At 40.5% G+C, this 22,217-nt stretch overlaps 2 protein-coding genes across 2 annotated transcripts; one reads left to right on the top strand and one right to left on the bottom strand.

The window, feature by feature from the left end:
• The first annotated feature begins 2,334 nt into the window (after positions 1 to 2,334).
• On the top strand, positions 2,335 to 8,516 carry washc3 (WASH complex subunit 3). The gene is made up of 7 exons (XM_080757247.1): positions 2,335 to 2,518; positions 3,199 to 3,297; positions 4,426 to 4,491; positions 4,820 to 4,960; positions 5,204 to 5,317; positions 6,237 to 6,301; positions 7,545 to 8,516. Exons 1-7 carry the CDS (start codon positions 2,468 to 2,470, stop codon positions 7,648 to 7,650), a joined length of 642 nt encoding a protein of 213 aa, XP_080613373.1. The 5' UTR covers positions 2,335 to 2,467; the 3' UTR covers positions 7,651 to 8,516.
• A 3,314-nt stretch (positions 8,517 to 11,830) lies between these two features.
• dram1 (DNA-damage regulated autophagy modulator 1) lies at positions 11,831 to 17,075 on the bottom strand. The gene is made up of 7 exons (XM_080757371.1): positions 16,818 to 17,075; positions 15,549 to 15,616; positions 14,085 to 14,227; positions 13,209 to 13,401; positions 12,664 to 12,725; positions 12,355 to 12,447; positions 11,831 to 12,256 (listed from the first exon to the last, which is right to left on the bottom strand). Exons 1-7 carry the CDS (start codon positions 16,946 to 16,948, stop codon positions 12,212 to 12,214), a joined length of 735 nt encoding a protein of 244 aa, XP_080613497.1. The 5' UTR covers positions 16,949 to 17,075; the 3' UTR covers positions 11,831 to 12,211.
• Between the last annotated feature and the right edge of the window lie 5,142 nt (positions 17,076 to 22,217).

Here is a 22,217-nt window from a genome sequence, read left to right on the forward strand (position 1 = left end):
TCTGACTTGTTCACTTAAACTTTATGTGAACAAGTACTTGACCACTTCACCACTTTTCAACCCATCTTCATATAATTGGTCCTCACTCATTTTCACGATAAGATACCATTTTTTCCCCTACTCAATCTGTCTCAGGAGGGCTGTGGGCAGTTCAGAAACCCGTCCACCAGTGACATAACCTGACTTTGCCAGCTGGGGGCGGTATTGGGTAAGTGAAACAAACATGTGTAGCAAGCTTCTTGGATCTGGCAGCGTCAGGTTACCATGCAGTGACATTGTTGGCTACATTTTATTAAACTAGATTTAGTTTTATCGTGAGAACTATGGCTTCCATTTTCGCATTGCAACTTCAGGAATAGAAAGCATGCAGTTTACCTTATTTCTATTAGTTTGGATTCCCCATGATGTCACTGGTGGACGGGTTTCTGAACTGCCCAGAGCCCTTATATAAGGGACTGCTATTTTATCATTAGTGAGGACTGATTATATGAAGATGTGTTGAAAAGTAATTAAGTGGGCCTTTAAACTTAATGGTTTACTGAGGGCTTGATAACAGTGAGAATGTTTCCCCTGTCAGCACCATGTGCTGTTGCTGGAGTAATGTAGCCTAATATGGCCTTCAGGCCTATATATTTATTTTTGTTAAGCATATGTTTAAAATGAAATGAAATTATGATTAGTAGTAATATAAATATTGCTGCTATGACGAGTTGGTAGGTTATTCACATTCAGTGGGCGTTTACTTAACGTCTTATTTCAGTAGACTTTCATTCTCAAGATTCTAGAATAAAAATTTCCCTCTGAAAATAAAAGAAAAATCACCCTAAATTCAGTTACCTTGTCTTGTTTCTCCTTGTGTTCTTCCTATGTGAAATGTATATTTTGACAAGCACGGCTATACTGTTAATTTCTTAGCAACGGAGGAAAATGGATCTGGAAGTCTGAAACTATATATTGGGTACTTTTCCGTTTGTTTACTGTAGCCCTACCATAGTGGACTGCGTACTGCGACTGAGTATAAGACAGAATTTACGACATTGAGGGGGCAGAAAAATGAGCGCTCGAGCGCTGTTCATGCAACCCAGAGCCATAGAGTAAACATTACAGAGCCTTATTGTTGTCATTTAAGTATTTAATTAAGAGTTTGCAGAATTACAGTAGGCCTACATTTCAAACACATCAATACAAAAACTGTTAACTGTGAGTGGACAACATACCATAAACTTTAAGCATTACACTTGTTTACAATAGGGCCCACCATTTTCAATTCATAACTGCTAAACACGGCTAAACACTTATATAGCCAAAAACAGGAATTCAGGAGGTAAAGGGGGAAAACATATAGGAGTGAAGGGGGAATGGGGTGGGGGGGATTCAGTCAAGGGTTTCACACGTCTTAATGACAGTTGGTAGGGCGTTCCACATTTTTGTGGCATAGGATTAATTTAGTCCCTGTTGTGCCCAATCTGGGTTGCACATGGTTTGTTGAACTTGAACTCCCTCTGGTGTATGGGTGTGGACATCATTCACATAAGGACAGGTTTCATTCACATTATTTAGACAGGTACATGGGTATCGATCTCGATCATCTTGGTGGTGTATCATTCGAATCTTGTGGACCAGACCCATTGCAAGATGCTGTAGCCTACTCTGTCGTCAACCCTAATTAAGCCATTCCAGCCTGTCAAAGTGGGCAGGGGTGAGGTGGATTCGGGGGGTGAAGCCCAGTGGTAGCCTGACCACTGTCACTGTACAATACAGTTGGCCTGTTGCACACATGCCTAAAATTGCTGATATTAGGGCATTAGTTTAATTCGTTCAGTTTAACAGACTAATATTGATTATTTTTTGTATACATACACATTCGGTTCCTTGCTATGCATGCAGGTCTATTATCATTCTCACAAGAATTATACTCTATAATTCTCATAAGAACGTTAATACTTTTAGAAATAATATTATTCTTAAAACTTGGTTTGGGCCTAAAGTGAGAGGAGATCATGACGACCGTCTCAACCGTTCCCATTAGATTTGTATTATATTTATATATTATTTTTAATTGATTAATTTACACCAGGGGCGCCCAAAAGGTAGATTGTGATCTACCAGTAGATCAAAAAGGCGGTGCAGGTAGACCACATGACATATGTATATTATATATAATATATACCGGTATTTTGACACTTGCTTTGGCAATGTAAACGTATGTTTTCTCATGCCAATAAAGCTCCTTTGAATGTCCGGATGTAATGTAGGACTACAAAATTACGTCGGACTTAAATACATACATGAACCACGTGACCGGACCCGGAAGTGCCCGGGATGAGTCCGTGAAGTCACGCGTATTGCGTGCGATCACAGTTTGCTCACATGATATGAATGAAAACATTTCACAATCTTTGTTTCTTTTAGTGAAACAAGCATGAACTATTGACCGTTTTCGCAATTATATCAACATAGATCCAACATGGACGAGGACGGCTTACCGATTGTCGGTTCTGGAGTTGATCTGACTAAGGTAAGTGGTTCCATAATATGCTCAAGTCATGAAAAAGAAAAAAATATATATATTTAAAAGCCTGCTGATCACAATACGGCCACGGTCTCCTGAGGGTCTCCTGTTGATCTCTGCATGGTCTCGTTCTAAACCGATACACCTGCATTTTGCCGTACGTCACATTCAAAACAGATCTGTTGGCTGGTCTGGCATGTATCACGATTAGCATCACAAACAAATACAATACAATCCTCAGTAATACATCTACATGTATCCATATTTGACATTTGTAACTCTGAGGATGTACAAATGTAACCAAATGCATGGTCGTTACAGACAATATCCATTTGTCACTCTGGGGATGTACACTTAATTGTTATAAGAAAGTTAGCCCCTTCGCCGCCCAAGATACGGAAAGGCTAACCGAGGGTGCCGAAAGGTGCTATATACAATCCACACTTTACAACCCCACAACATTAAATGATATGATACAGTACACTGACTATTGTTTTTTCTGTGTGTAACTAACCTACACTATCCCAATAGTACTGAGATTTTACAATCATCTTCAACTTTCACAGGTTTAGCAATATCTATTATTGTCTTGATGATGACCATGTCTCTGTTATTGAACATCAATCGATCATTGATCAATCATGATCGATAATGTCTGATGATGATCATTTCTCTTTTCCTATCAGGTCCCAGCCATACAACAGAGGAGGATTGTAGCTTATCTCAATCAGTTCATTGTTCACACGGTCAGGTTTCTCAACCGCTTTTCAACAGTCTGTGAAGAGGTAATGCATCAGTCTCTACTCTCTACCGTTTGCCTTCCAATGATTACTTCACCCTCTAGTAACTAGTGTCTTCAATCTAAAGTATCTAATTCTAAACCCATGTTCAGAATTCATAAGCAGAATATTTGTATTGCCATTGTACAAAACAACAAAATTGATTGGCAAACCCGCTCATTGTATTACAAATCACTCCTGTGTGAAGTGAGGGGTGCTCTTATCATTGTACCACACATACTGTATTCTCCATTCATTGTCAATGGGAATTTGACAAAATAGCCGATTTGCCATCGGGCCGTCGTCTGGGTGCCCCCGTTGTCAAAAATAACAGATATAAGCGCTCCTTTGTCCCTGCCTCGATTCGTGCAGTCAATGCTGCCAGTAACATGTAAATGATGATGTTGCTAATGATGACGAATCGATGTTGGAACAAGCACTTTATGCCGGCACTTTATATCCTAGCACTTTTTTTCTGAATGTAGCTTTTTATTTATTTATTCTATACTTGCACTAGATGCGCCCAGACCTCTGTTTAATGCTATGGTGTCTCATGTCTGTTGTTGTCCTGTATTGTTTGTATGTTTTAAACCACTACTCTTGCTGTAAACCTAATTGCTCTTCTGGGACACTAATAAAGACCTTGAACCTTGAACGTCCTCAGATGATAAAACTGATAAAACTAAATTCTCCATTCATTGTCAATTCTCAAAAATCATACCCGTGTAAATTGAGGGGCGTTCTTATCATCGTACATCATCATGACGTAAAATAGACATATGCCCATTTGCTCAGACAGTATGCCGTAAAATTCTCCTTTCGTTGTGGAATTTAATAATGTTTGTTTAAGACGAAGTTTGTGGACGGTAACCAAAAGCTGGATAGCTAGCTAGCGCCCCTCAAAAATGACATAAATACTCTATATAAAAACACATTAAATCATATTGCACGATAAGTCCATGAGGTGTCAAGTGTCAGAGTTTAGAGCTATGGCAGAAGCTATTTTTCAGTCTTATTTGTTCCTGCTTTTATGACCTTATAGCACCTCCCTGAGGGCTGAAGTTCCAACAGGGGATGCTGTTGATTAGCAGATGATTAACACAATGCTGTTCTGTCACAACTTGTCTCTCACAGAAACTTGCAAGTATATCCCTCCGAATACAGCAGATTGAAACGACACTAAGCATTTTGGAAGCAAAGGTCAGCTATTCAACTTGTCTCCACATTACATTATTATTGATTTGGTCCGATATGGTCCAGAAATCCTACTGAGGGTATAGAGTAAAAAATAGACATTATTGTATGTTCTCTAGGTGTATTTCTATTTACTTGTCTTGTACATGTAATTATGGTGAAGATGAACTATGAATCATTTAGCTGGGGAGCCCCTGGAGCCATCTCAAGGACCACTGGGGGGTCTGTGGACCCCATCTTCAATACTGAACACTTCTTTCACATGATATTCATATTATGGAGTCTGTGTTTGTATCGTGCTATAATAGTGATCATTCTCTCAATGTCTCCACAGCTGTCCTCTATTCCTGGGTTGGAGGATGTCAAAGTTGAGAGTATCAGTCAGAACCAAACGGGAGAGACCAATGGACCGGCAGTCAATCAGAGCCAAGAAAATGGTTCTGTTCCTGCAGTGGTGTCGGTGCCACCTCCAGGGGTACATACAAATGTTTAGATGCCATTTGTTTTGGGTCCGATTCCTATCACGATTTTTGGAGAATTCTAGCTAGACCAGATCAATTAGCAATGTTTTGACCCATACTTTGTAACACAACATACTTTGTAAAACTTCAATGTTTGAGCCTGACCGTATCTCTGCCGACCCGTGCATACAGTATGTTACACAAATCACATGTATCAATTCCTATTTGATCAGAATCATATTCTTCCCCTTCACCAGACCTCTCAGAACGTACCAGAACCGACTCGGGAGCCAACGGAGCCCGTCGCAGGAAACAACATGACAGTCGCCAAGGATCCTCGATATGCCCGATATCTGAAAATGGTCCAAGTGGTGAGTTTACAAAATGAAAACCACACTGTGAAATCCTCAAGTGAGTCTGTAAATGGAACCAAATGGACCCTTACAGGTCTGTAACTCTTGACAGTGTACACGTGGAACCAAATGGACCCTTATGAGTCTGTAACTCTCTGGCCCCTTTTCCACCAGTTGGTTCCCAATGGGAACCGGTTCAGTTCTTTTTGGTTTTTAGTCCATGAGCCAGAGCTCCAAAATTGGTGGGCAAACTATGCCCTATATTAAATTGTTTATAGGATCAATACAAGTACATTAATACATGATAACCCTTCCACAATAGTAGCTTTTTCATATTTTCGATTATTTTGCATATTTTCCTACACAATGCCTCATTTGCATATTTAAAAATGTAAAAGTTGTAATACAATAAATCATTGTCTTCGTGTAAGTACTCAATTGGGGAAGTTTCATGGTGATAACAATCTAATATAGGTATGGTTTTGCGGCACTCAATTCATAATTAACGTTTCAATTTTGGAGCTCTGGCTCATGGACTAAAAACCAAAAAGAACTGAACCGGTTCCCATTGGGAACCAACCGGTGGAGAACATGGTGGATTTTACTATGCAGTTAGAGATCCCCAGATGGCTCAAACAGTTAGTGTATCAACCACATACTAGCGCTCAACAATACATTGAGATGATGTATGGTGATAAGAGTGCCCCTCACTTCACAGTTCAGTTTCACACAGGTGTGATTTTGTTTTACTTTATCCCAACATGCCTCCTCTTCCACAGGGGGTCCCAGTCTTGCTTAACTTTATCCCAACATGCCTCTTCTTTCACAGGGGGTCCCAGTCTTGTTTAACTTTATCATTCCCAACATGCCTCTTCTTTCACAGGGGGTCCCAGTCTTGTTTAACTTTATCATTCCCAACATGCCTCTTCTTTCACAGGGGGTCCCAGTCTTGGCGATAAAGAACAAAATGGTGCTGGATGGTCTGGATCCCAACCTGCTTGAGTGAGTGCTTTAATTACATTCAGTCACATTTCACTGCAGTTCTAGCTGCATGCCATCTGAATGATCCAACCAGGTCTCTATGGTTTCAATGAACATGACAGGCAGACACATTCTTGTATTTAGAGCCTCCTCTACACTATGGTGAAAATAATAATACAAAACGGTATTATAAATAGTTAAATTAGTTTTATTTATCCTTCCAAGCCCACCATGTACTATACATCCTGCGTCTACTACATCCTGTAGTTCACTTAAGAAAGTATTGTTATAAGTAGCTTTTATTTTGAAGAGGAAGTTGTTTCGGTTGTAGCCAGCTGCCATGACAGTCTACTCGACTAGAAGTGCCGGGTGGTAGTGGAATAATAACAACATGCTTTTAGCCAAAGTTCATAAAAACTGCATGCGTCTATGACTTAAACAATGTAGGCTAAACACTTTGGAATGACGTTAAACATGGTATATCCTCCGTGGCGGCGTCATTAGGTGAGTACTAGTTAATTAATTAAGTTTCATAGTATCATTCATCATCAACAACAGGCTGTTGTTGATGCCCCCCACAATGAACAGGTTACACAGCCTACAGGATTCTCATTCTGTTACTGTCACTGCCTGCAAGGATGGCCGCCGTGCCATTTCTTATAAACTATCTAATTCATACGTGGGTCGTCGTGGGTCCACGTGGAGTTGTTGTTATTGTTCATGCGCCACGGTGCGCGGCGTGGAGAGGGCATCAGAGCGCAGCGCAACAGCCTAGTAATAGTCTGGCATATTGTCTGCACTCTCTTTCTGTCCAGTCCTACGTGTATAGGCTGGCGATTGTGGCGACTTATATTCGTTAATAAAGAGAGCTGTAAAGGGGATATTGTCTATGGTCAGTTCATGGTGTGTATCATTCTCGTTTTTAACCGGGCCGTGATAATGCGGCGCATTGACGGTAGGCAGTAGCCCTAATACAATGTAACCAACTTGCGCAAGCATTAAAAAATGGGTTTTAATTGGGTTATACCTTAAAGTAAAAAATGAATGAATCAAGCAAGCTGTTTTTGTGTATTTTCTACTTGGCTGTTCATGCTTTGAAGCCTGATAATACACACTGGAGAAAGAAAAAAGAAGAATTATTAAAATGATGACGTCATGAACGGGGCCTCCCGATCCTTAAGGCCGCCCCTGACTACACCATGTGTCCTTTGGGAAACCGGGCCAGTATACAGTTCGTAACCTGTAACCATGGTTATGTCCACAGCTCACCAGACGCACCTGTGCCTGATGCAGGTCGGAGGAACTCAGAGGGACAGGATGACGACGATGACGACGACAGCTCTGGTTCTGAATCGTCTTTTAGTGACTGACACGCCTCCTCCTCCGTCCTCACCAGCACCATGACGCTGTCTGTTAGGCACCGGCACGAACCCATTTAGACCCGTTACACCTAAACATTGTTATACCTTTCAAGCTGGGAAAGCGTCTGTCATTTCAGTTGTTGCTGTGCTGTACAGTATATCGCTGTTGTCGGGCAGAAAGCTCTTATCTCCATATTTTGTGCATTTTAACGCCCTACTTAATCATACTGGAGCATCGCAGAAAGTAGCATATCCACAAACTCAAAAACGCGTCGCGAAGCGACACGTATTGAGCTTGTCCATCTGCTAAATGGACTTGTCCATCTGCTAAATGGACTTGTCCATCTGCTAAATGAGCTTGTCCATCTGCCAAATGGACTTGTCCATCTGCCAAATGGACTTGTCCATCTGCCAAATGGACTTGTCGATCTGCTAAATGAATTCGAATGATGAAAAGTAACCGTTTTGGACACATGACGTTTCCACCCGACAGTTTTTCAGAAAACGACGAGGCAGACTTTAGACTCGGCCTCGGGTTAAGGAAGGAAGGAAGGCAGATGTGCCTTACTTGCAGCCAGCCGTAAGGTACTTTCAGACAGGCATTGATTAACGCAGACGTCACCTGGGTCAACGACGGGTCTGCTCATGAGGGGCGCGGCAACGCAAGTATAAAAAAAAAAAACCTCAACAGAATCCAGGTTGCGGGTCAGTTGCGGGTGTGTGTGCACGAAACAAGCACGCGCGGGACAATTTCACGGGACACGTTGCGTTGTCGCCCCTCGACTTATCTGCACGCAGGGCTCATTGAAAATGAATTACCAGGCACGTTAACCCATTCTGTACGGGAACCCGTTTTGGTGTTAGCATTATGTTATGCTTTAGCTATTGAAAAATAGCAGATCTACAAGCTCATAGCGCGCCACCGAGTGGCGCGCTACGAGCTTGTAGGTCTGCTATTTTTTTTTAAATCGAAGAACGACTGACATTTTTATAATCTGATCTCAGGTCAGAATTGGTTAATCAGACCAGTGTGTGTCCAGTGGAAACCTCGTATGAATCTGATCTCAGGTCAGAATGGGTTAATCACTGCCCGTTTGAAAGGACCTTTACTTCTCAAGTGTGCATGTTGGGGAGAACCAACTCATTTCTGATTTCTTTCGTTACGACGACGATGTCGCGCAGTGAAAATAGACATTCTACTCAAGCTCATAGTTTGGCTGTGTTCAATGCGGGATTGAGGCATTGTGTAGGTCAGGATGTTGGAACAGCTCGTCTGCCTGTGTCTATGTAGATGTGATCATTTCAAACTTTTGCCTCCGCTACGATCAATACGTTTTAAATGGTGAAAATGGCAGCTCTACAAGCTCACAACACATCGCAATATGACACGTTGTGAGCTTGTAGAGCTGCTGTTTTTACCATTGGACTATGATTTATAATACAGGGCTTAAGTGTTTAACCCATTTTGGGCGGGAACCCCTTTTGGTGTTTTAAACATGTTATAATGTAGCTATTGAAAAATAGCAGATCTACAAGCTCATAGCGCGCCACCGAGTGGCGCGCTACGAGCTTGTAGGTCTGCTATTTTTGAAAATTTGTGAAAATATTTATTTCAGAAAACTGGAGGATTTAGAAGATTTTCTTTTTCAATTTTGAGGTCAGGCCTAAATCAGGCTAATTGGTCGTTTGTTTAAAAAGAAATCCCATTAGAACTTTCCCAGGTTGATTGATAATAATAAATCTAAAATATATGCATGTATGTTATAGAAAGAAACTCATCTGGATTTCAGCAAGTCGGCTGGTTCTAAACGTCAGTTTCAATATATTTTTGGTTAATTGCCTAGCCCTAGTCAGACGGTCATGGCAAAATATCTCTGGTAATAACAATTGCCTTAGTATGAAAGTAATTTCAATGAGAATGAAATGAAATGCTCTCTTGGTCTATTTTTAATTGTAAAACAATTATTTGTCATCAATTTCCATCAGTAATTAATACAGCAGAGCACAGTACTGTATAAAGTAGTTTTATATGAATACTGTGTGTGCGCGTGCATTGTGTATGGGTGTGCACACGCACGTGTGTGTGTACTATATCCTATTTTTTAAAGTTGAATGTCTTTGAAAGAGATTGTCTAAAGTCACATGCTTTGCTTTGGGGCAGTGCTGCATTTGTTGTGGATTATAGATGCACTTGTAAGGGCTACTTTATTTTAAAGCTACCTTTAGTGTTATGCACTACCTCTTGTCAACCAGTAGGTGTCCCACCTGACCACACGATCTACAGCACATGGAAGAGCAGGGAGACCGCCTGCATTGTGAGCTGGTAATGTCCCACGTACATTAAACCGTTTATTTTCAAACATAACTCAGACATCGCAGACAAGAGGGGGTTTCAACAGGATATATCATAATAAGATGTTATACATTTTACTGCACAGATTAATTATTCATTCCGGTGCCATGATGGAAACCATTGAAATGATTCACCCACTGATTTGCACCTGTGATGTGACAAAATAAACGGATTCTGACGAACAAACAAATTGGTTCATCCACGTAATAATCAAATCTTATTCCATCGCTATCATGCAGAAACCAATGAAGAGAAGTAGTACTCGCATGTACTAAAAGTATCAATGCCCTATTATAGAAATATATAGTAGTCTGTTACAAGTACAAGTTCGGCAGTCAACATTTACTTGAGTAAAAGTATTGGTATCAAAATGTATTTAAAGTACTCATTGTGCAGAATGTCCCATTTCACAAGATTTCAAATGAATATATATATTTTTAAAGGATCTCTCACTGATAAGACTTGGCTAATGCCTGGCTTAAAACATATTGTACTCTAACAAATTGGAAAATAAAATCACTAAATATAGAAATAATCAGTTATTGGGCTTTGACTGAAATTAAGACAATACAATACATGTTGGTTCAAAATGTAAAAAAAGGCACCTTTATTTCCCAGCTCAGCAGTATCAAACAGTGGCAATAAAATAAAGTGACTAATTACAGTACATGCAGGACATTTTGAAACAAGTCTTTGGGTTCTTTGCAATTAAAAAAGCAATCAGTATATTCCCTTATATAGATAACTGTATATCTCAAATTGGCAAATGGGCCACTTGAGAGAATTGGTCCCTTTTTTTAAAGAACTTGGGACCGTTTGGGGCAGAACTGCATGGGCCCAAATGTTCCGTTTGTTTTATTATATTTATATTCACTCGTGATAATGAAGGTGCATTGTTCATTCAGTGTTTTACATTTACATTTACAGCAGATTCATTTTGACTTCCATAGTGGTTCTCAAAAACAAGCTGCTGTATCAACAATACATAATACTCAGAAAAACACAGATTTGCACAGTGCTCAGTTCTATATTGTATAAGGGTCCATTTGCACAAATTAACAGCATGGGGTCCCAGAGATATACAAAAACAAAATGTATTAAATGGGAGTCCATGGACTTATGCATATCACACTGGGGGTCCTTGAAATTAAAAAAGGTTAAGTATAATGATATTGTGTTGTTGCAATGAGAGGAGAGGACTTATGCATATCACACTGGGGGTCCTTGAAATTAAAAAAGGTTAAGTATAATGATATTGTGTTGTTGCAATGAGAGGAGAGGACTTATGCATATCACACTGGGTGTCCTTGAAATTAAAAAGGTTAAGGGACCACTTCACCACTTTTCAGCCTATCTTCATATAATAGGTCCTCTCTAATAATCATGAAAAGATGGCGCAATTTCTTTCTACTCGCTCTGTCTCTCACAGGAGGGCTGTGGGCAAATCAGAAACCGTCTTCCAGTGACATCATCGGTGGGGAATACAAGCTAGAATAGAATAGAAACGGCAGGCTTTCTAGTCCTGAAAAGTTGGAATGTGAAAATGGAAGCCATCGTTCTCACGATAATGAAAATCTAAACATTTTTGTAAAGAAATATTGTTTAAAAAAAACGTGCCAAAATTAATGATGATGTCACTGGAAGACAGTTTCTAAACTGCCCACAGCCCTCCTATGAGACACAGACTGACAAATCGTGCCATTTTATCATGATTATTAGTGAGGACCTATTATATGAATATAGGTTGAAAAGTGGTGAAGTGGTCCTTTAAGTATAATGATGTGGCATGTGTTCAACCTTCAGCATGTGAAGTAATCATCATGTGTTTTCGTTGGATTAACTTCCCATATTGGTCATGTCGGCTCACAAGACAACCAAAAGGAAAGTGCAAGCAGACATTTCACTGGAAACGTGTCATTTAAGGTGACGATCAGAAGCCAATTATCTTCCCTATAGTCAAGGATTTTCAAATCAGTAAAAAAATAAATATATTACATTTATATATGTGTGTGTGCGCACGCATGCGTGTACAGTACTTGGTCAAATAACAATTACCGTTGTAAAACAGCATTTCAGGTATAGCAGTGTATATCAATGCAAAATCTACAGTGATCGATGTGGTTACAAAATGATTCAGCTTAATGATTAAATGTAGCATTTTAACCGGTCAATACTGATATGAAATGATTCGCTGAAATTTTGCAGCAGGGTCTATGGTCAAGAGCACTCTGATAGGTCTGTTTTCACCTTCAGGGTAAACAGCTGTAAGACATGAAAAGGGGGACAGAAATCATGAGAATCCATCAGACGAAAGCAATCAATGGTCTATTACATTCACCTGTAGTTGTTGTGATACTCACTTTGAATTCATGGATGTAGGTGAAGAAGAAACAGACGAAGCTGAAGGCAACGATCCATTCACTGACACTGCTGACTAGGTGAGGTACGTAGTCCTGCAATGACAGATAGATGCCATAAGTTAATGTCAAGATGGAAGACATTGTCCTGCGAAGACAGATACATTCATAGCGCGCCACCGAGTGGCGCGCTACGAGCTTGTAGGTCTGCTACTTTTGAAAAATCGAAAACGACTGACATAGAAACATAGCTTTTTCAGAAAACTGTCAGGATGTAGAAGACATTTTTAGAATAAAATAATCATACAGTACCTCATCAGTTGGCTTTACTTTAATTCTCCCTGGATGCTTGATGAAGAAAACAGCGATGATGGCTGGATTGCCAGTTAAGAGAAACGTTGCTTAACATGGCAATGTTGAACGCAAACCATAAAAGCTGAAAATAACTTGTATTTACATGGAATGTGTTATACCCTCTGTGTACTGCTCATAAAGTAACCGAGTCATCCTGACCTATAGACATGAACACTGAATAGAACGGTGCTCCATCTGCAAAGTAGGTTACTTAAGCCAATAAACAGTTTTATCTATTTTGGAAGGACAAAACTATGCTCGTTAACTCCTGCAGGGCAGAGCAGAGATCTCCATCCATGACCTACAGTATTAACACTGATAAAAGTGTCTACAGTAGCAGGCTTTCATTGCATACCATGTATACAGTAGAGTACAGCAATGCCACTTGTATGTATGAGAACTGAATACATAGCTAGATTAATTCATGAATCAATAGAAAAAAAATACAAAATACAGCCCACAACCTCATGACATGTGCCCATTGGGCTTGAATTGAAGGATACTGGGGAAAAGTGCTAGAAGGGCGATGGAGGCGACAGCAGTGCGTGCGTGACACACTGGGAGGGACGATCCGTAGGGATATGCACAGTATGAAATAACAGCCTGGAGACTGGAGTACGCCACGCCAGAGATGAAGAACACAAGCGCACCGGCGGCATGAATGGTGAAGTCACAGTTCATGATCTTAACGTCTTCCTGAAATGATACGAAAGAAAAACCTTTTTGTCTTTGTTTTTCTTTAACAGGCAAATGCCGATTTTCAGTGAATGGCAAATCGAGTGGCAAAGTGACAGGCAAAGTGAGTTTAACATTGTTTAATGTCGTTTAATGCAATTAGATATGACTTTTCGGTTTATGTTTGGGCTGTCAAGGCCAGAAGGTAGTTTTTAGCCACTCAGAAGGCATTCCTGCATAACTTCCTGGTTTAATGATGATGTCACGTGCATACCCTCTTTTTACAAGATTTAAAGATTTACATGGTTGTTGCACAACACTTTTACAGTATTTATCTACAGTATGCTCCTATAGTGAGTGCGATGGCCTGGGTTTGAATCTGACCCGTCTGCCCCCCCCCCCCTCTCTCTGCCCTTGGTTTTCTTTCTCTCTACTATCTGAAATAAAAGGCAAAAAAATGCATCTTAAATTATGAAAAATCCAGCATTTGCACTAAATCATATCATTTAACGTAGCCTGTCAGAGTAGCCTACTCCCTGAGCCATTAGAACGTGTTGGCTGTATGACCTAACCATTGTGAACAAGCAAATCAAATAGCTGGCTCTATTTCTGTGTATTTCTTCCAATTTCTACTACAGTACCTCCAATTTGTGATCAGTTTCTACTAGGAATAAATAATAATAATGTGTGAGAAGAGAACATACCTGAAACGTAGCAACGATACACATCCCCACACAGGAGAGCATCCCGACCCACAGCGCAGCCTTATTGAGCGCTGGATGCACCGCGGCCGTGTGCTCACTCAGTCTGTCCACAAACTTATATCGGCAGTACATCGTCATTAGTGCTGCGGGAAAGACACAGTGACATACTGTAGCAGTGTAGACCTTTACTGATCACCCTGGGGAAATCCAAGTGTTGTAACAGCAACATCGGTAAGCTCTGGAACACGCTGCCCCTACATATTAGATCTGCCGAGTCAATTGGGGCTTTTTAAATCCCTCCTCAAAACTCATCTGTTCTCCCTAGCCTTTAACTACACCTGATTTACCTGTATATTGATTTCCTGCTCTGTGCTATTGTATGCTCCGTTTTACATTTTATCGTCTCTTTTCATTGTTTTATATTGCTATATGCTCTACTGTCTTGTTTTACTCTTTGTTCAGAACTTTGGGCAGCGTTGGCTGTTGTAAAGGTGCTATACAAATAACGTTTGATTTGATTTGATTTGAAGCTTAAAACACAGGATAGGTAGGTAATTGTATAGATAAGAATGAGATATAAGTAAAAAATACAATGAAATTAATAGATTTGCACATGGTCTGACTGAGTTAATCTATCAATAAATATAAAAATACAGTGAATAAGAATACATTGAACATCCATTGCATATACGTATATGAATGGATATACGCACAGATGATCAACAGTGGATGTGAGACTGATACAGTATGTATACAGTGTCAGAAGGACTACAACAGTGGATAACCGGATAAAATGATGTACAGTTTACACTGAATGCTATGATTTGAAAGATGATTTAATGTAGTTTATCAAGACTGGCCAAGACCAGGGTGTGAAACTAAATGAGTGACTTCAACCTCAACTGTAGCTCGAATGCAGAAGGCAAATAAAGGAAACGACAACAAATTAACCCATTCTGACCTGAGATCAGATTCTAAAAATGTCAGTCGTTGTTCGATTTTTCAAAAATAGCAGACCTACAAGCTCGTAGCGCGCCACTCGGTGGCGCGCTATGAGCTTGTAGATCTGCTATTTTTCAATAGCTAAAGCATAACATGATGCTAACACCAAAACGGGTTCCCGTTCAGAATGGGTTAAAACACTGTCACATGCTGATATACTGATAATACTGATATTGTTCTGCTTTCATTTTCATTATTTATAAAAAGGGAAGCAACGTCTTGGAACGTCTCGGAATCCCCCAGGAGGAAGTCACTAATGTTTTGCTCTGGAGAGGGAAGTCTCATGGTGGAGGTGTTGCCCCCGCGACCAGACTACGGATAAGCGGTTGAAGATGGATGGATAAAAGGTAAGCATGTATAAAATATGTGGAAGTTTAGTTAATTCCAACTAAACGTTGTGTCAGAGCAACATATAAACATTCGGGGGCCGCCCACAATATGTTTTTAGTGAACTGAACATACCTGCAAATGCAGTGACGACTGTCATCAAACCAAAAATGCACATCTCCGGGGGTTTGACACCTGTATCACTTCAAAATAACAAATCTGTCACAAGTGGTTCATTTTCACATCTGCTTATTGACTTCACCACACATTGATAGTTTGTTATTCTGGGATGTGTTTGGCAATGACCTGTCACTGTGGCCTTTAGCGAGGAGATCCTTATTATTATTATTATTATTATTATCCTTTGCCACTCTTATGTTGAGGATTTCATTAACCAATTCCTTCATTACTCTTTTTAACATATTGTTCCGTTACTGTATATTTGCACACTATGTGGGAGCGACAGAGTGTTTCTTATCTTGCTGTATACACAATGCTTATCATACTAAACTGGAATGGACCCACTTTGGTTGAACGGTTTGCTTGTTTTAAACAGTAAAGTCAAACTTTATTTGTAGAGCACGTTTCACACAGGGAACGCAATGGGCTTCTCACAGAATGCACACAAGAGTTCACGTGATATGAACCAAACAGCACAATTCTTGTAGTACAAATGGGACTATAGTTTGACCTGGTTGAGGTAAAGGTTGCATGCATGCACGCACACACACACACACACACGCACACGCACACACACACACACACACACACACACACACACACACACACACACACACACACACTTAATAATATTATTTAATTGTATTTATGCAGGTGTTTATTTTGAGGATCTCATGCCGACACATAGGCAGCATCATAATAACAACAACAATAACATCTAATCACATATATAGTATGCCTATACTGTAGTATAATGCACTCACTCCTAGCTGGTACATCTATGAAAGAATGTGAATCAGAGGTAAAGTCATTTAAGGACAAAGCTCACAGTTGGATGTCAGCCAAAAGGGTAAAACGAAACCGAACTTTTATTCTTTAATCTTTAGCCTGTTGATTCTGCACTGATTTATAGGAACCAATTCAAAATAAACTAGCAGTATAGTATAGGCTATACATATTCCACTTAAACTGTTTTCACGTTAACACTAATATAAAGTAGCCGATCATGTAACCCAGCTCGCCCGCTGTCATTTGTGTTAATGCAGTTAAAATCGAAAATGCAATGTGCAGTGCCCTTTAAGCGAACTTTGGTTACACCTACATGCAGTCAATTCAATTCAAAGGGCTTTATTGGCATGAGAAAACATACGTTTACATTGTCAAAGCAGTCACACACGCGTGCAGCACACACAGATAATATAAACAATGAATTTATAAGCCTACCTTATGTATGGAAACAGTACATCGATATGGTGTCCATAAACTGCAATGATGTATGGAATGATGAACGTGCTTGATGACCAGACCACTAGGAAGGCAGGTAGAAAACACGTTCCTTGTCTGAACCACCACATCTCACGTGAAAAGAAAACGGGGTCTGTTAAAAAAAGTGTGTAACTGACGGAATCAAGTTGATTTAAGAACTGCTTTTAAGTCCAGGTCAAAGTGATGATCCTTAGATGTTAACGCATTCTAATGTGTCAGTGTACGTGTGAAGTTGAACTGTGTGTAAAGTTTGTAGATCACGTGGCTTTGTTCCTGCCTCTTCCTCTTGTAAAAAAATGTATTGGCTTTCTTTCTTTCTGTCACGAATCCGATCTGGTGGTGTGGTGATGACACAAATAATTTCTGTCACGAATCCGATCTGGTGGTGTGGTGATGACACAAATAAATGTAGACAGCATGGGATGAATCTAGAGTTGCAATACCCTCCATATACTTCCCCAATTTGCGTTTGCGATCTGCTTGCTTGTATTAAACGACAAACTCAACAAACATTGCAGCTGTAGGGAAAGCTTGAATTCTCCTCTTTCATTCCGCCTTTGTGTCATAAAAATCCACCATAGAGGGATAGGCCCTCTCTGGACCAAAGTCCATTTTTGTACACTTTTTTTCTTGTGTTGTATTATTTGTACGTGTACAGTAGGCTATAATGTGGCCCATGGTGACATCGATCAATTCTGGATTAAAAGCGTTATGTTGTTGTCATGTTGTGTGTGTGTGTACAGTCACACACTATTTGTACGTCTCTAAATGTTTTGTTGAATTGAACAAGGTGGGCATTCTTGTAAACAAGTGTAATGCTTTATGGCTAGGTCCGTGGACCACTGGTGGTCCGTGGAGTATTGTTACAAGCGGATTTTATTTTGAAGAGGAAGAGGAAGTTGTTTCGGTTGTAGCCCCAGCGACCATGACAGTGGTAGTGGTGCCGGGTGGTGGAATAATAAAAACAACATGCTTTTAGCCAAAGTTCATAAAAACCGCATGCGTCTATGACTTAAACAATGTAGACTAAACACTTTGGAATTACGTTAAACATGGTATATCCTCCGTGGCGGCGTCATTAGGTGAGTAGGCTACTAGTAAATTAATTGTTAAGTTTCATAGTATCATTCATCATCAACAGGCTGTTGTTGATGATGCCCCCCAAAATGAACAGGTTACACAGCCTACAGGATTCTCATTATGTTACTGTCACTGCCTGCAAGGATGGCCGCCGTGCCATTTCTTATAAACTATCTAATTCATACGTGGGTCGTCGTGGGTCCACGTGGAGTTGTTCATGCGCCACGGTGCGCGGCGTGGAGAGGGCATCAGAGCGCAGCGCAACAGCCTAGTATGGTATTGTCTGTACTCTCTGCACTAGCTCTTTCTGTCCCGTCCTACGTGTATAGGCTGGCGATTGTGGCGACTTATATTCGTTAATAAAGAGAGCTGTAAAGGGGATATTGTCTATGGTCAGTTCATGGTGTGTATCATTCTCGTTTTTAACCGGGCCGTGATAATGCGGCGCATTGACGGTAGGCAGTAGGGCTAATACAATGTAACCAACTTGCGCAAGCATAAAAAAATGGGTTTTAATTGTCTGGTAACGGAAAATAATCTAACTTGTTACTTTTCTCAGAAGGTAATCTGTAACGGCAAGGGATTCTTTTCATGGCATGGGCAGTAATCCAGTAACCTAACGACGTTACTTTGAATTAGGCTGTGTATTGTGTATGATGTTGTGTTGTGGCTATTGTTAAAGATAGTGAGTTATTGTGACATGGTACTGTACATTATACACGTACAGTTACAGTATGTGATGTGTAAATGTCTTTCTTTCTTTCTTTCAGGCACTCGAGGCTTGTGGTGTTCCTCTCAACGTACTTGGGACCACAGTACTGCTAATGTCCATGCAGGCCCTGGTCTTCGCTGCAGCCCAATACTGTACCCCAGCCTGGTGTGTATAGACTCTAACATCCACTTTGTTCAGTGCAGCAATGGCTGCTCAAGGGACACAATTCCTACCAAATCAAACTTTTTGCCTTTTAAAAGTTCTGTACATCTGTCCAGCAGATGACATGAGTCTGAGGTGACAATGTTGGGGATGATCAGTGCCATTCGCCACAGTGGGTGCTAAACGGAGATGGCGCACTGGAGACGCCGATGGAGGCCTCATCCGGGGATGAACTAGAGAAAGGGCGGTTTGACCCTGGCCATCTCTTACACAACTGATGAAGTCAGCCCAAGGTAGGAACATTTTGTTGTGCTGCTGTGATGTGTGTAATGTGATTTAAGCTGTTGTACTATTGCTGTCATTTTGGGACCCAGTGGCCCAACATGTTCAGTGGCTGTTTGTGGCTCTGGAATTGAATGCTGATGTGAACCTTTTGTATGTTGAGTTGTGTCTGTCATTGAAGACAGTGAGTTGTAAGTAACAGGGAATGAACAGCTATGTATGTGGCTCTTGGTCACTTAAATTATCCTATGGCTATGTGTGAGTTTGCTATTTCCTTTTAAGTTCAAGCTAGCTGATGGCTAGCTGATGACTAGCTGATGGCTCAAGATGGCTGTGATTCTATGTCACAGCCATCAATTTGGTCAATTATTCCAATTTGGAACAATTGACTTATGTGGACTTACAGTATATCTGCTGTGTTTTGTCGCTGTTCTTTAATGTTGTTGATGATCTGACATGGTGTGTAGTGGCTATTTGTCAACAACAATAAAGTTCCAAAGGCCACTGAGGCACCGGGTATAGTGGATCTTACGCAGGGATAAATGAGTCGATGTCGAAACAGCTCTTGCAGGTTGGTGATATTTTATTGTTTTTCCTTCATAGACGGGTATGGCAAACATGATGGAAATAACTGCTTTGACCCTGTCACCCTGGTAAAAACTTGTGCACCTTCCCAGTGCCAAACTGAAATCTGGCTGAGTGCCTGTCTGATGACAGTTAAATCAATTCACCTGTGTACACCCAATTGCCCAATACCTTCAAAATAAAAGCCTTTAACTGGAACACAAATAAACTGAAATAATAATGCATACAATAATTCTACCAAACAAATCCAACAAATAAATGTGAAATACAAGATAGTGAATAGCTCCAACATGGTGGTTAATATTGGTTTGTGACTGGCTTAGTGAAAATGTAGGCCTATTCTTTCTTTCTTTCTTTCTTTCTTTGCAGTAAATGTAGCTTTTCATACCTGTTGCCATGTCGTAGAGCTCTATATAAAAATGGTTGCTGTACGTTCCACAAGGGTATGTTCGGACTGTATTGTTGGGTTATTGGTGGTGCGTAGTGTGTCTGCCGCCTATGCCTTCCGTATTGACGGTGCCGTCACAAGGAAAACCCTGGCTGTTTGTGTCTATATGTTGACTCATGGTCATGCCTCGTGACATCATGTTACATCAATAGGGATGGAGATCCCTGATCCCCTAAAGGGCGAGGTCGCGTGCACGCATCGCCTGGGTGACAGCAGACTGCTGGGCGAGCACTGGCTCTTTGGCATGGTGGGGTCAGATCAACATATGGACTGAATTCTGTACTGGCCATATATGGAGCGTATCTTGAGTGTACAGGGTTTGATGAGGTCAGATCAACATATGGAATGTCAGAACAGGTCAGCTCCATGGAGATCTAAGGGTGGCAGCGGGGCAGTGTCTTGAGTGTAGTACAGGGTTTGATGAGGGCCCAGTAGGGCCGGGCCTTAATTTTCGGGCCTGTTGAGAGCTATAGTTTTCGCTTTGCAGGTTTTCATAGTAATCTACGACCTACAGTCGCAACAAACATGGATAATTACTATTAAAACGATTGATGAGTGGATGTCATGATAAGAGTTGAAATTGGTTTGTTCAAGCCTACGTAAGCACCTCATAAATTGTTGTACAGGAAGTACAGGAATACATGATTTGATTTTCATATGAGAATACAAAGAAATTGATTTGTAATTTAGTTTGTGCAATTGTTACCGTACAGGTCCTCAATATTTTCATTTCATCTCAACTTTAACCCATAAAACCGTGGCGTGGAGGCATCTGTGTCATTTTAGATGTTTGCGTTGGCTATTCAAAAACTGGCGGCCCGGGGGGCCACATGCGGCCCCCACCTTCACTTAATGCGGCCCGCATGTTAATATCAGAATACTGATATACTGTATTGATTTCAGCTGTTTACAATTCCAAACCCGCTTTAATTACTTCATGACTAGTATTAAATGACTAGTACTAAATGACTAGCATTAAAATGTTTATCTTTTGTGTCCAATGTAGTTATGTTAACAGTTCATAAAGATAACTAACTATAACTACATGCATTTGAAATTCAATAAAAAGGTTACTTTTCAGGATTCCAATAGCAAAAAAAAAAATCAGGTTTTCAATTCAAATATAGCAAAAATAGCTGATCTACAAGCTCAAAACGTGTCGCATTGAGACGCGTTGTGAGCTTGTAGATCGGCTAATTTTGCTATGACAGTAATATGTATAGTACTGTGGCCCCTCTGGAGTGAGTGTGGAAATATATTGGCCCTCACCAATCATTAAAGTTGCCCACCCCTGCTTTAGAAAGTAACGATGCCCAACACTGGAACTGACCTATGATTAGCCCATCCATGTAATAATTTACTGACAAGTTTGAGTTCAAGAAATTCAACAGAAAAAGGGAGTTAGAATAGAATCTCAAGAAGGGGGAAGTGCACTGGACATTTTACCAGTAGTAGTCAACGGTTGAGAAACAGTGGGATGTGTAAATGTAACGGTATTATGCGTTCTACTCTACACAACGCAGAGAGAGACAGATTACACCGGTTACATATACACATGGCATGCATAGCAAGTGTTTTGATTGATTGATTGAAATATTTATTAACAGTTTGTAGAATTACAGTACATTTCAAGCACAAACTCAATACAGAGACTGTTAACTGTGAGTGGACGACCCAATTAATCATTACACTTGTTTACAACAGGGTCCACATTTTTCAATTCATCAAAACATATAGAGACATACAAATAGACACTTCTATGTAGTTAAAGAACAGAACAGGAATTCATCATATATAAGCAAAAAAGGGAAAAGATACATATACAGTGAGGGGAAAAAGGGGGGGGGGGGGGGGGTGGGGGAGGAATCAGATTTTACAGAGGCCAGTTTCGAATTGCAGCCATCCGTAGGTGCCCTTTGAGAGTGGTTTTGAAGGAGTCAAGGGATTCACATGTCTTAATGACTGTTGGTAGGGCGTTCCACATTTTGGTGGCATAGGAGCGAAAATAATTTAGTCCCTTGTTTGTGCCGAATCTGGGTTGTACATGGTTTGTTGCACTACCTCTGGTGTTGTGGGTGTGGACTTTGTT

The sequence above is a fragment of the Protomyctophum bolini genome (assembly GCF_963924005.1).
Source record: "Protomyctophum bolini genome assembly, chromosome: 23".
Lineage (NCBI taxonomy): Eukaryota > Metazoa > Chordata > Actinopteri > Myctophiformes > Myctophidae > Protomyctophum > Protomyctophum bolini.

What these genes read in the sequence shown, in the direction of transcription:
- washc3 (XM_080757247.1), top strand. Translation starts at nt 2,468, where the DNA reads ATGGACGAGGACGGCTTACCGATTGTCGGTTCTGGAGTTGATCTGACT. An exon ending in CTGGAGTTGATCTGACTAAG is followed by an intron (nt 2,519 to 3,198) that starts GTAAGTGGTTCC and finishes TTTTCCTATCAG; the next exon opens with GTCCCAGCCATACAACAGAG. An exon ending in TAAGCATTTTGGAAGCAAAG is followed by an intron (nt 4,492 to 4,819) that starts GTCAGCTATTCA and finishes ATGTCTCCACAG; the next exon opens with CTGTCCTCTATTCCTGGGTT.
- dram1 (XM_080757371.1), bottom strand. Translation starts at nt 16,948, where the DNA reads ATGTGGTGGTTCAGACAAGGAACGTGTTTTCTACCTGCCTTCCTAGTG. An exon ending in GTATCGTTGCTACGTTTCAG is followed by an intron (nt 13,402 to 14,084) that starts GTATGTTCTCTT and finishes GTATCATTTCAG; the next exon opens with GAAGACGTTAAGATCATGAA. An exon ending in AAGTAAAGCCAACTGATGAG is followed by an intron (nt 12,448 to 12,663) that starts GTACTGTATGAT and finishes CTGTCATTGCAG; the next exon opens with GACTACGTACCTCACCTAGT.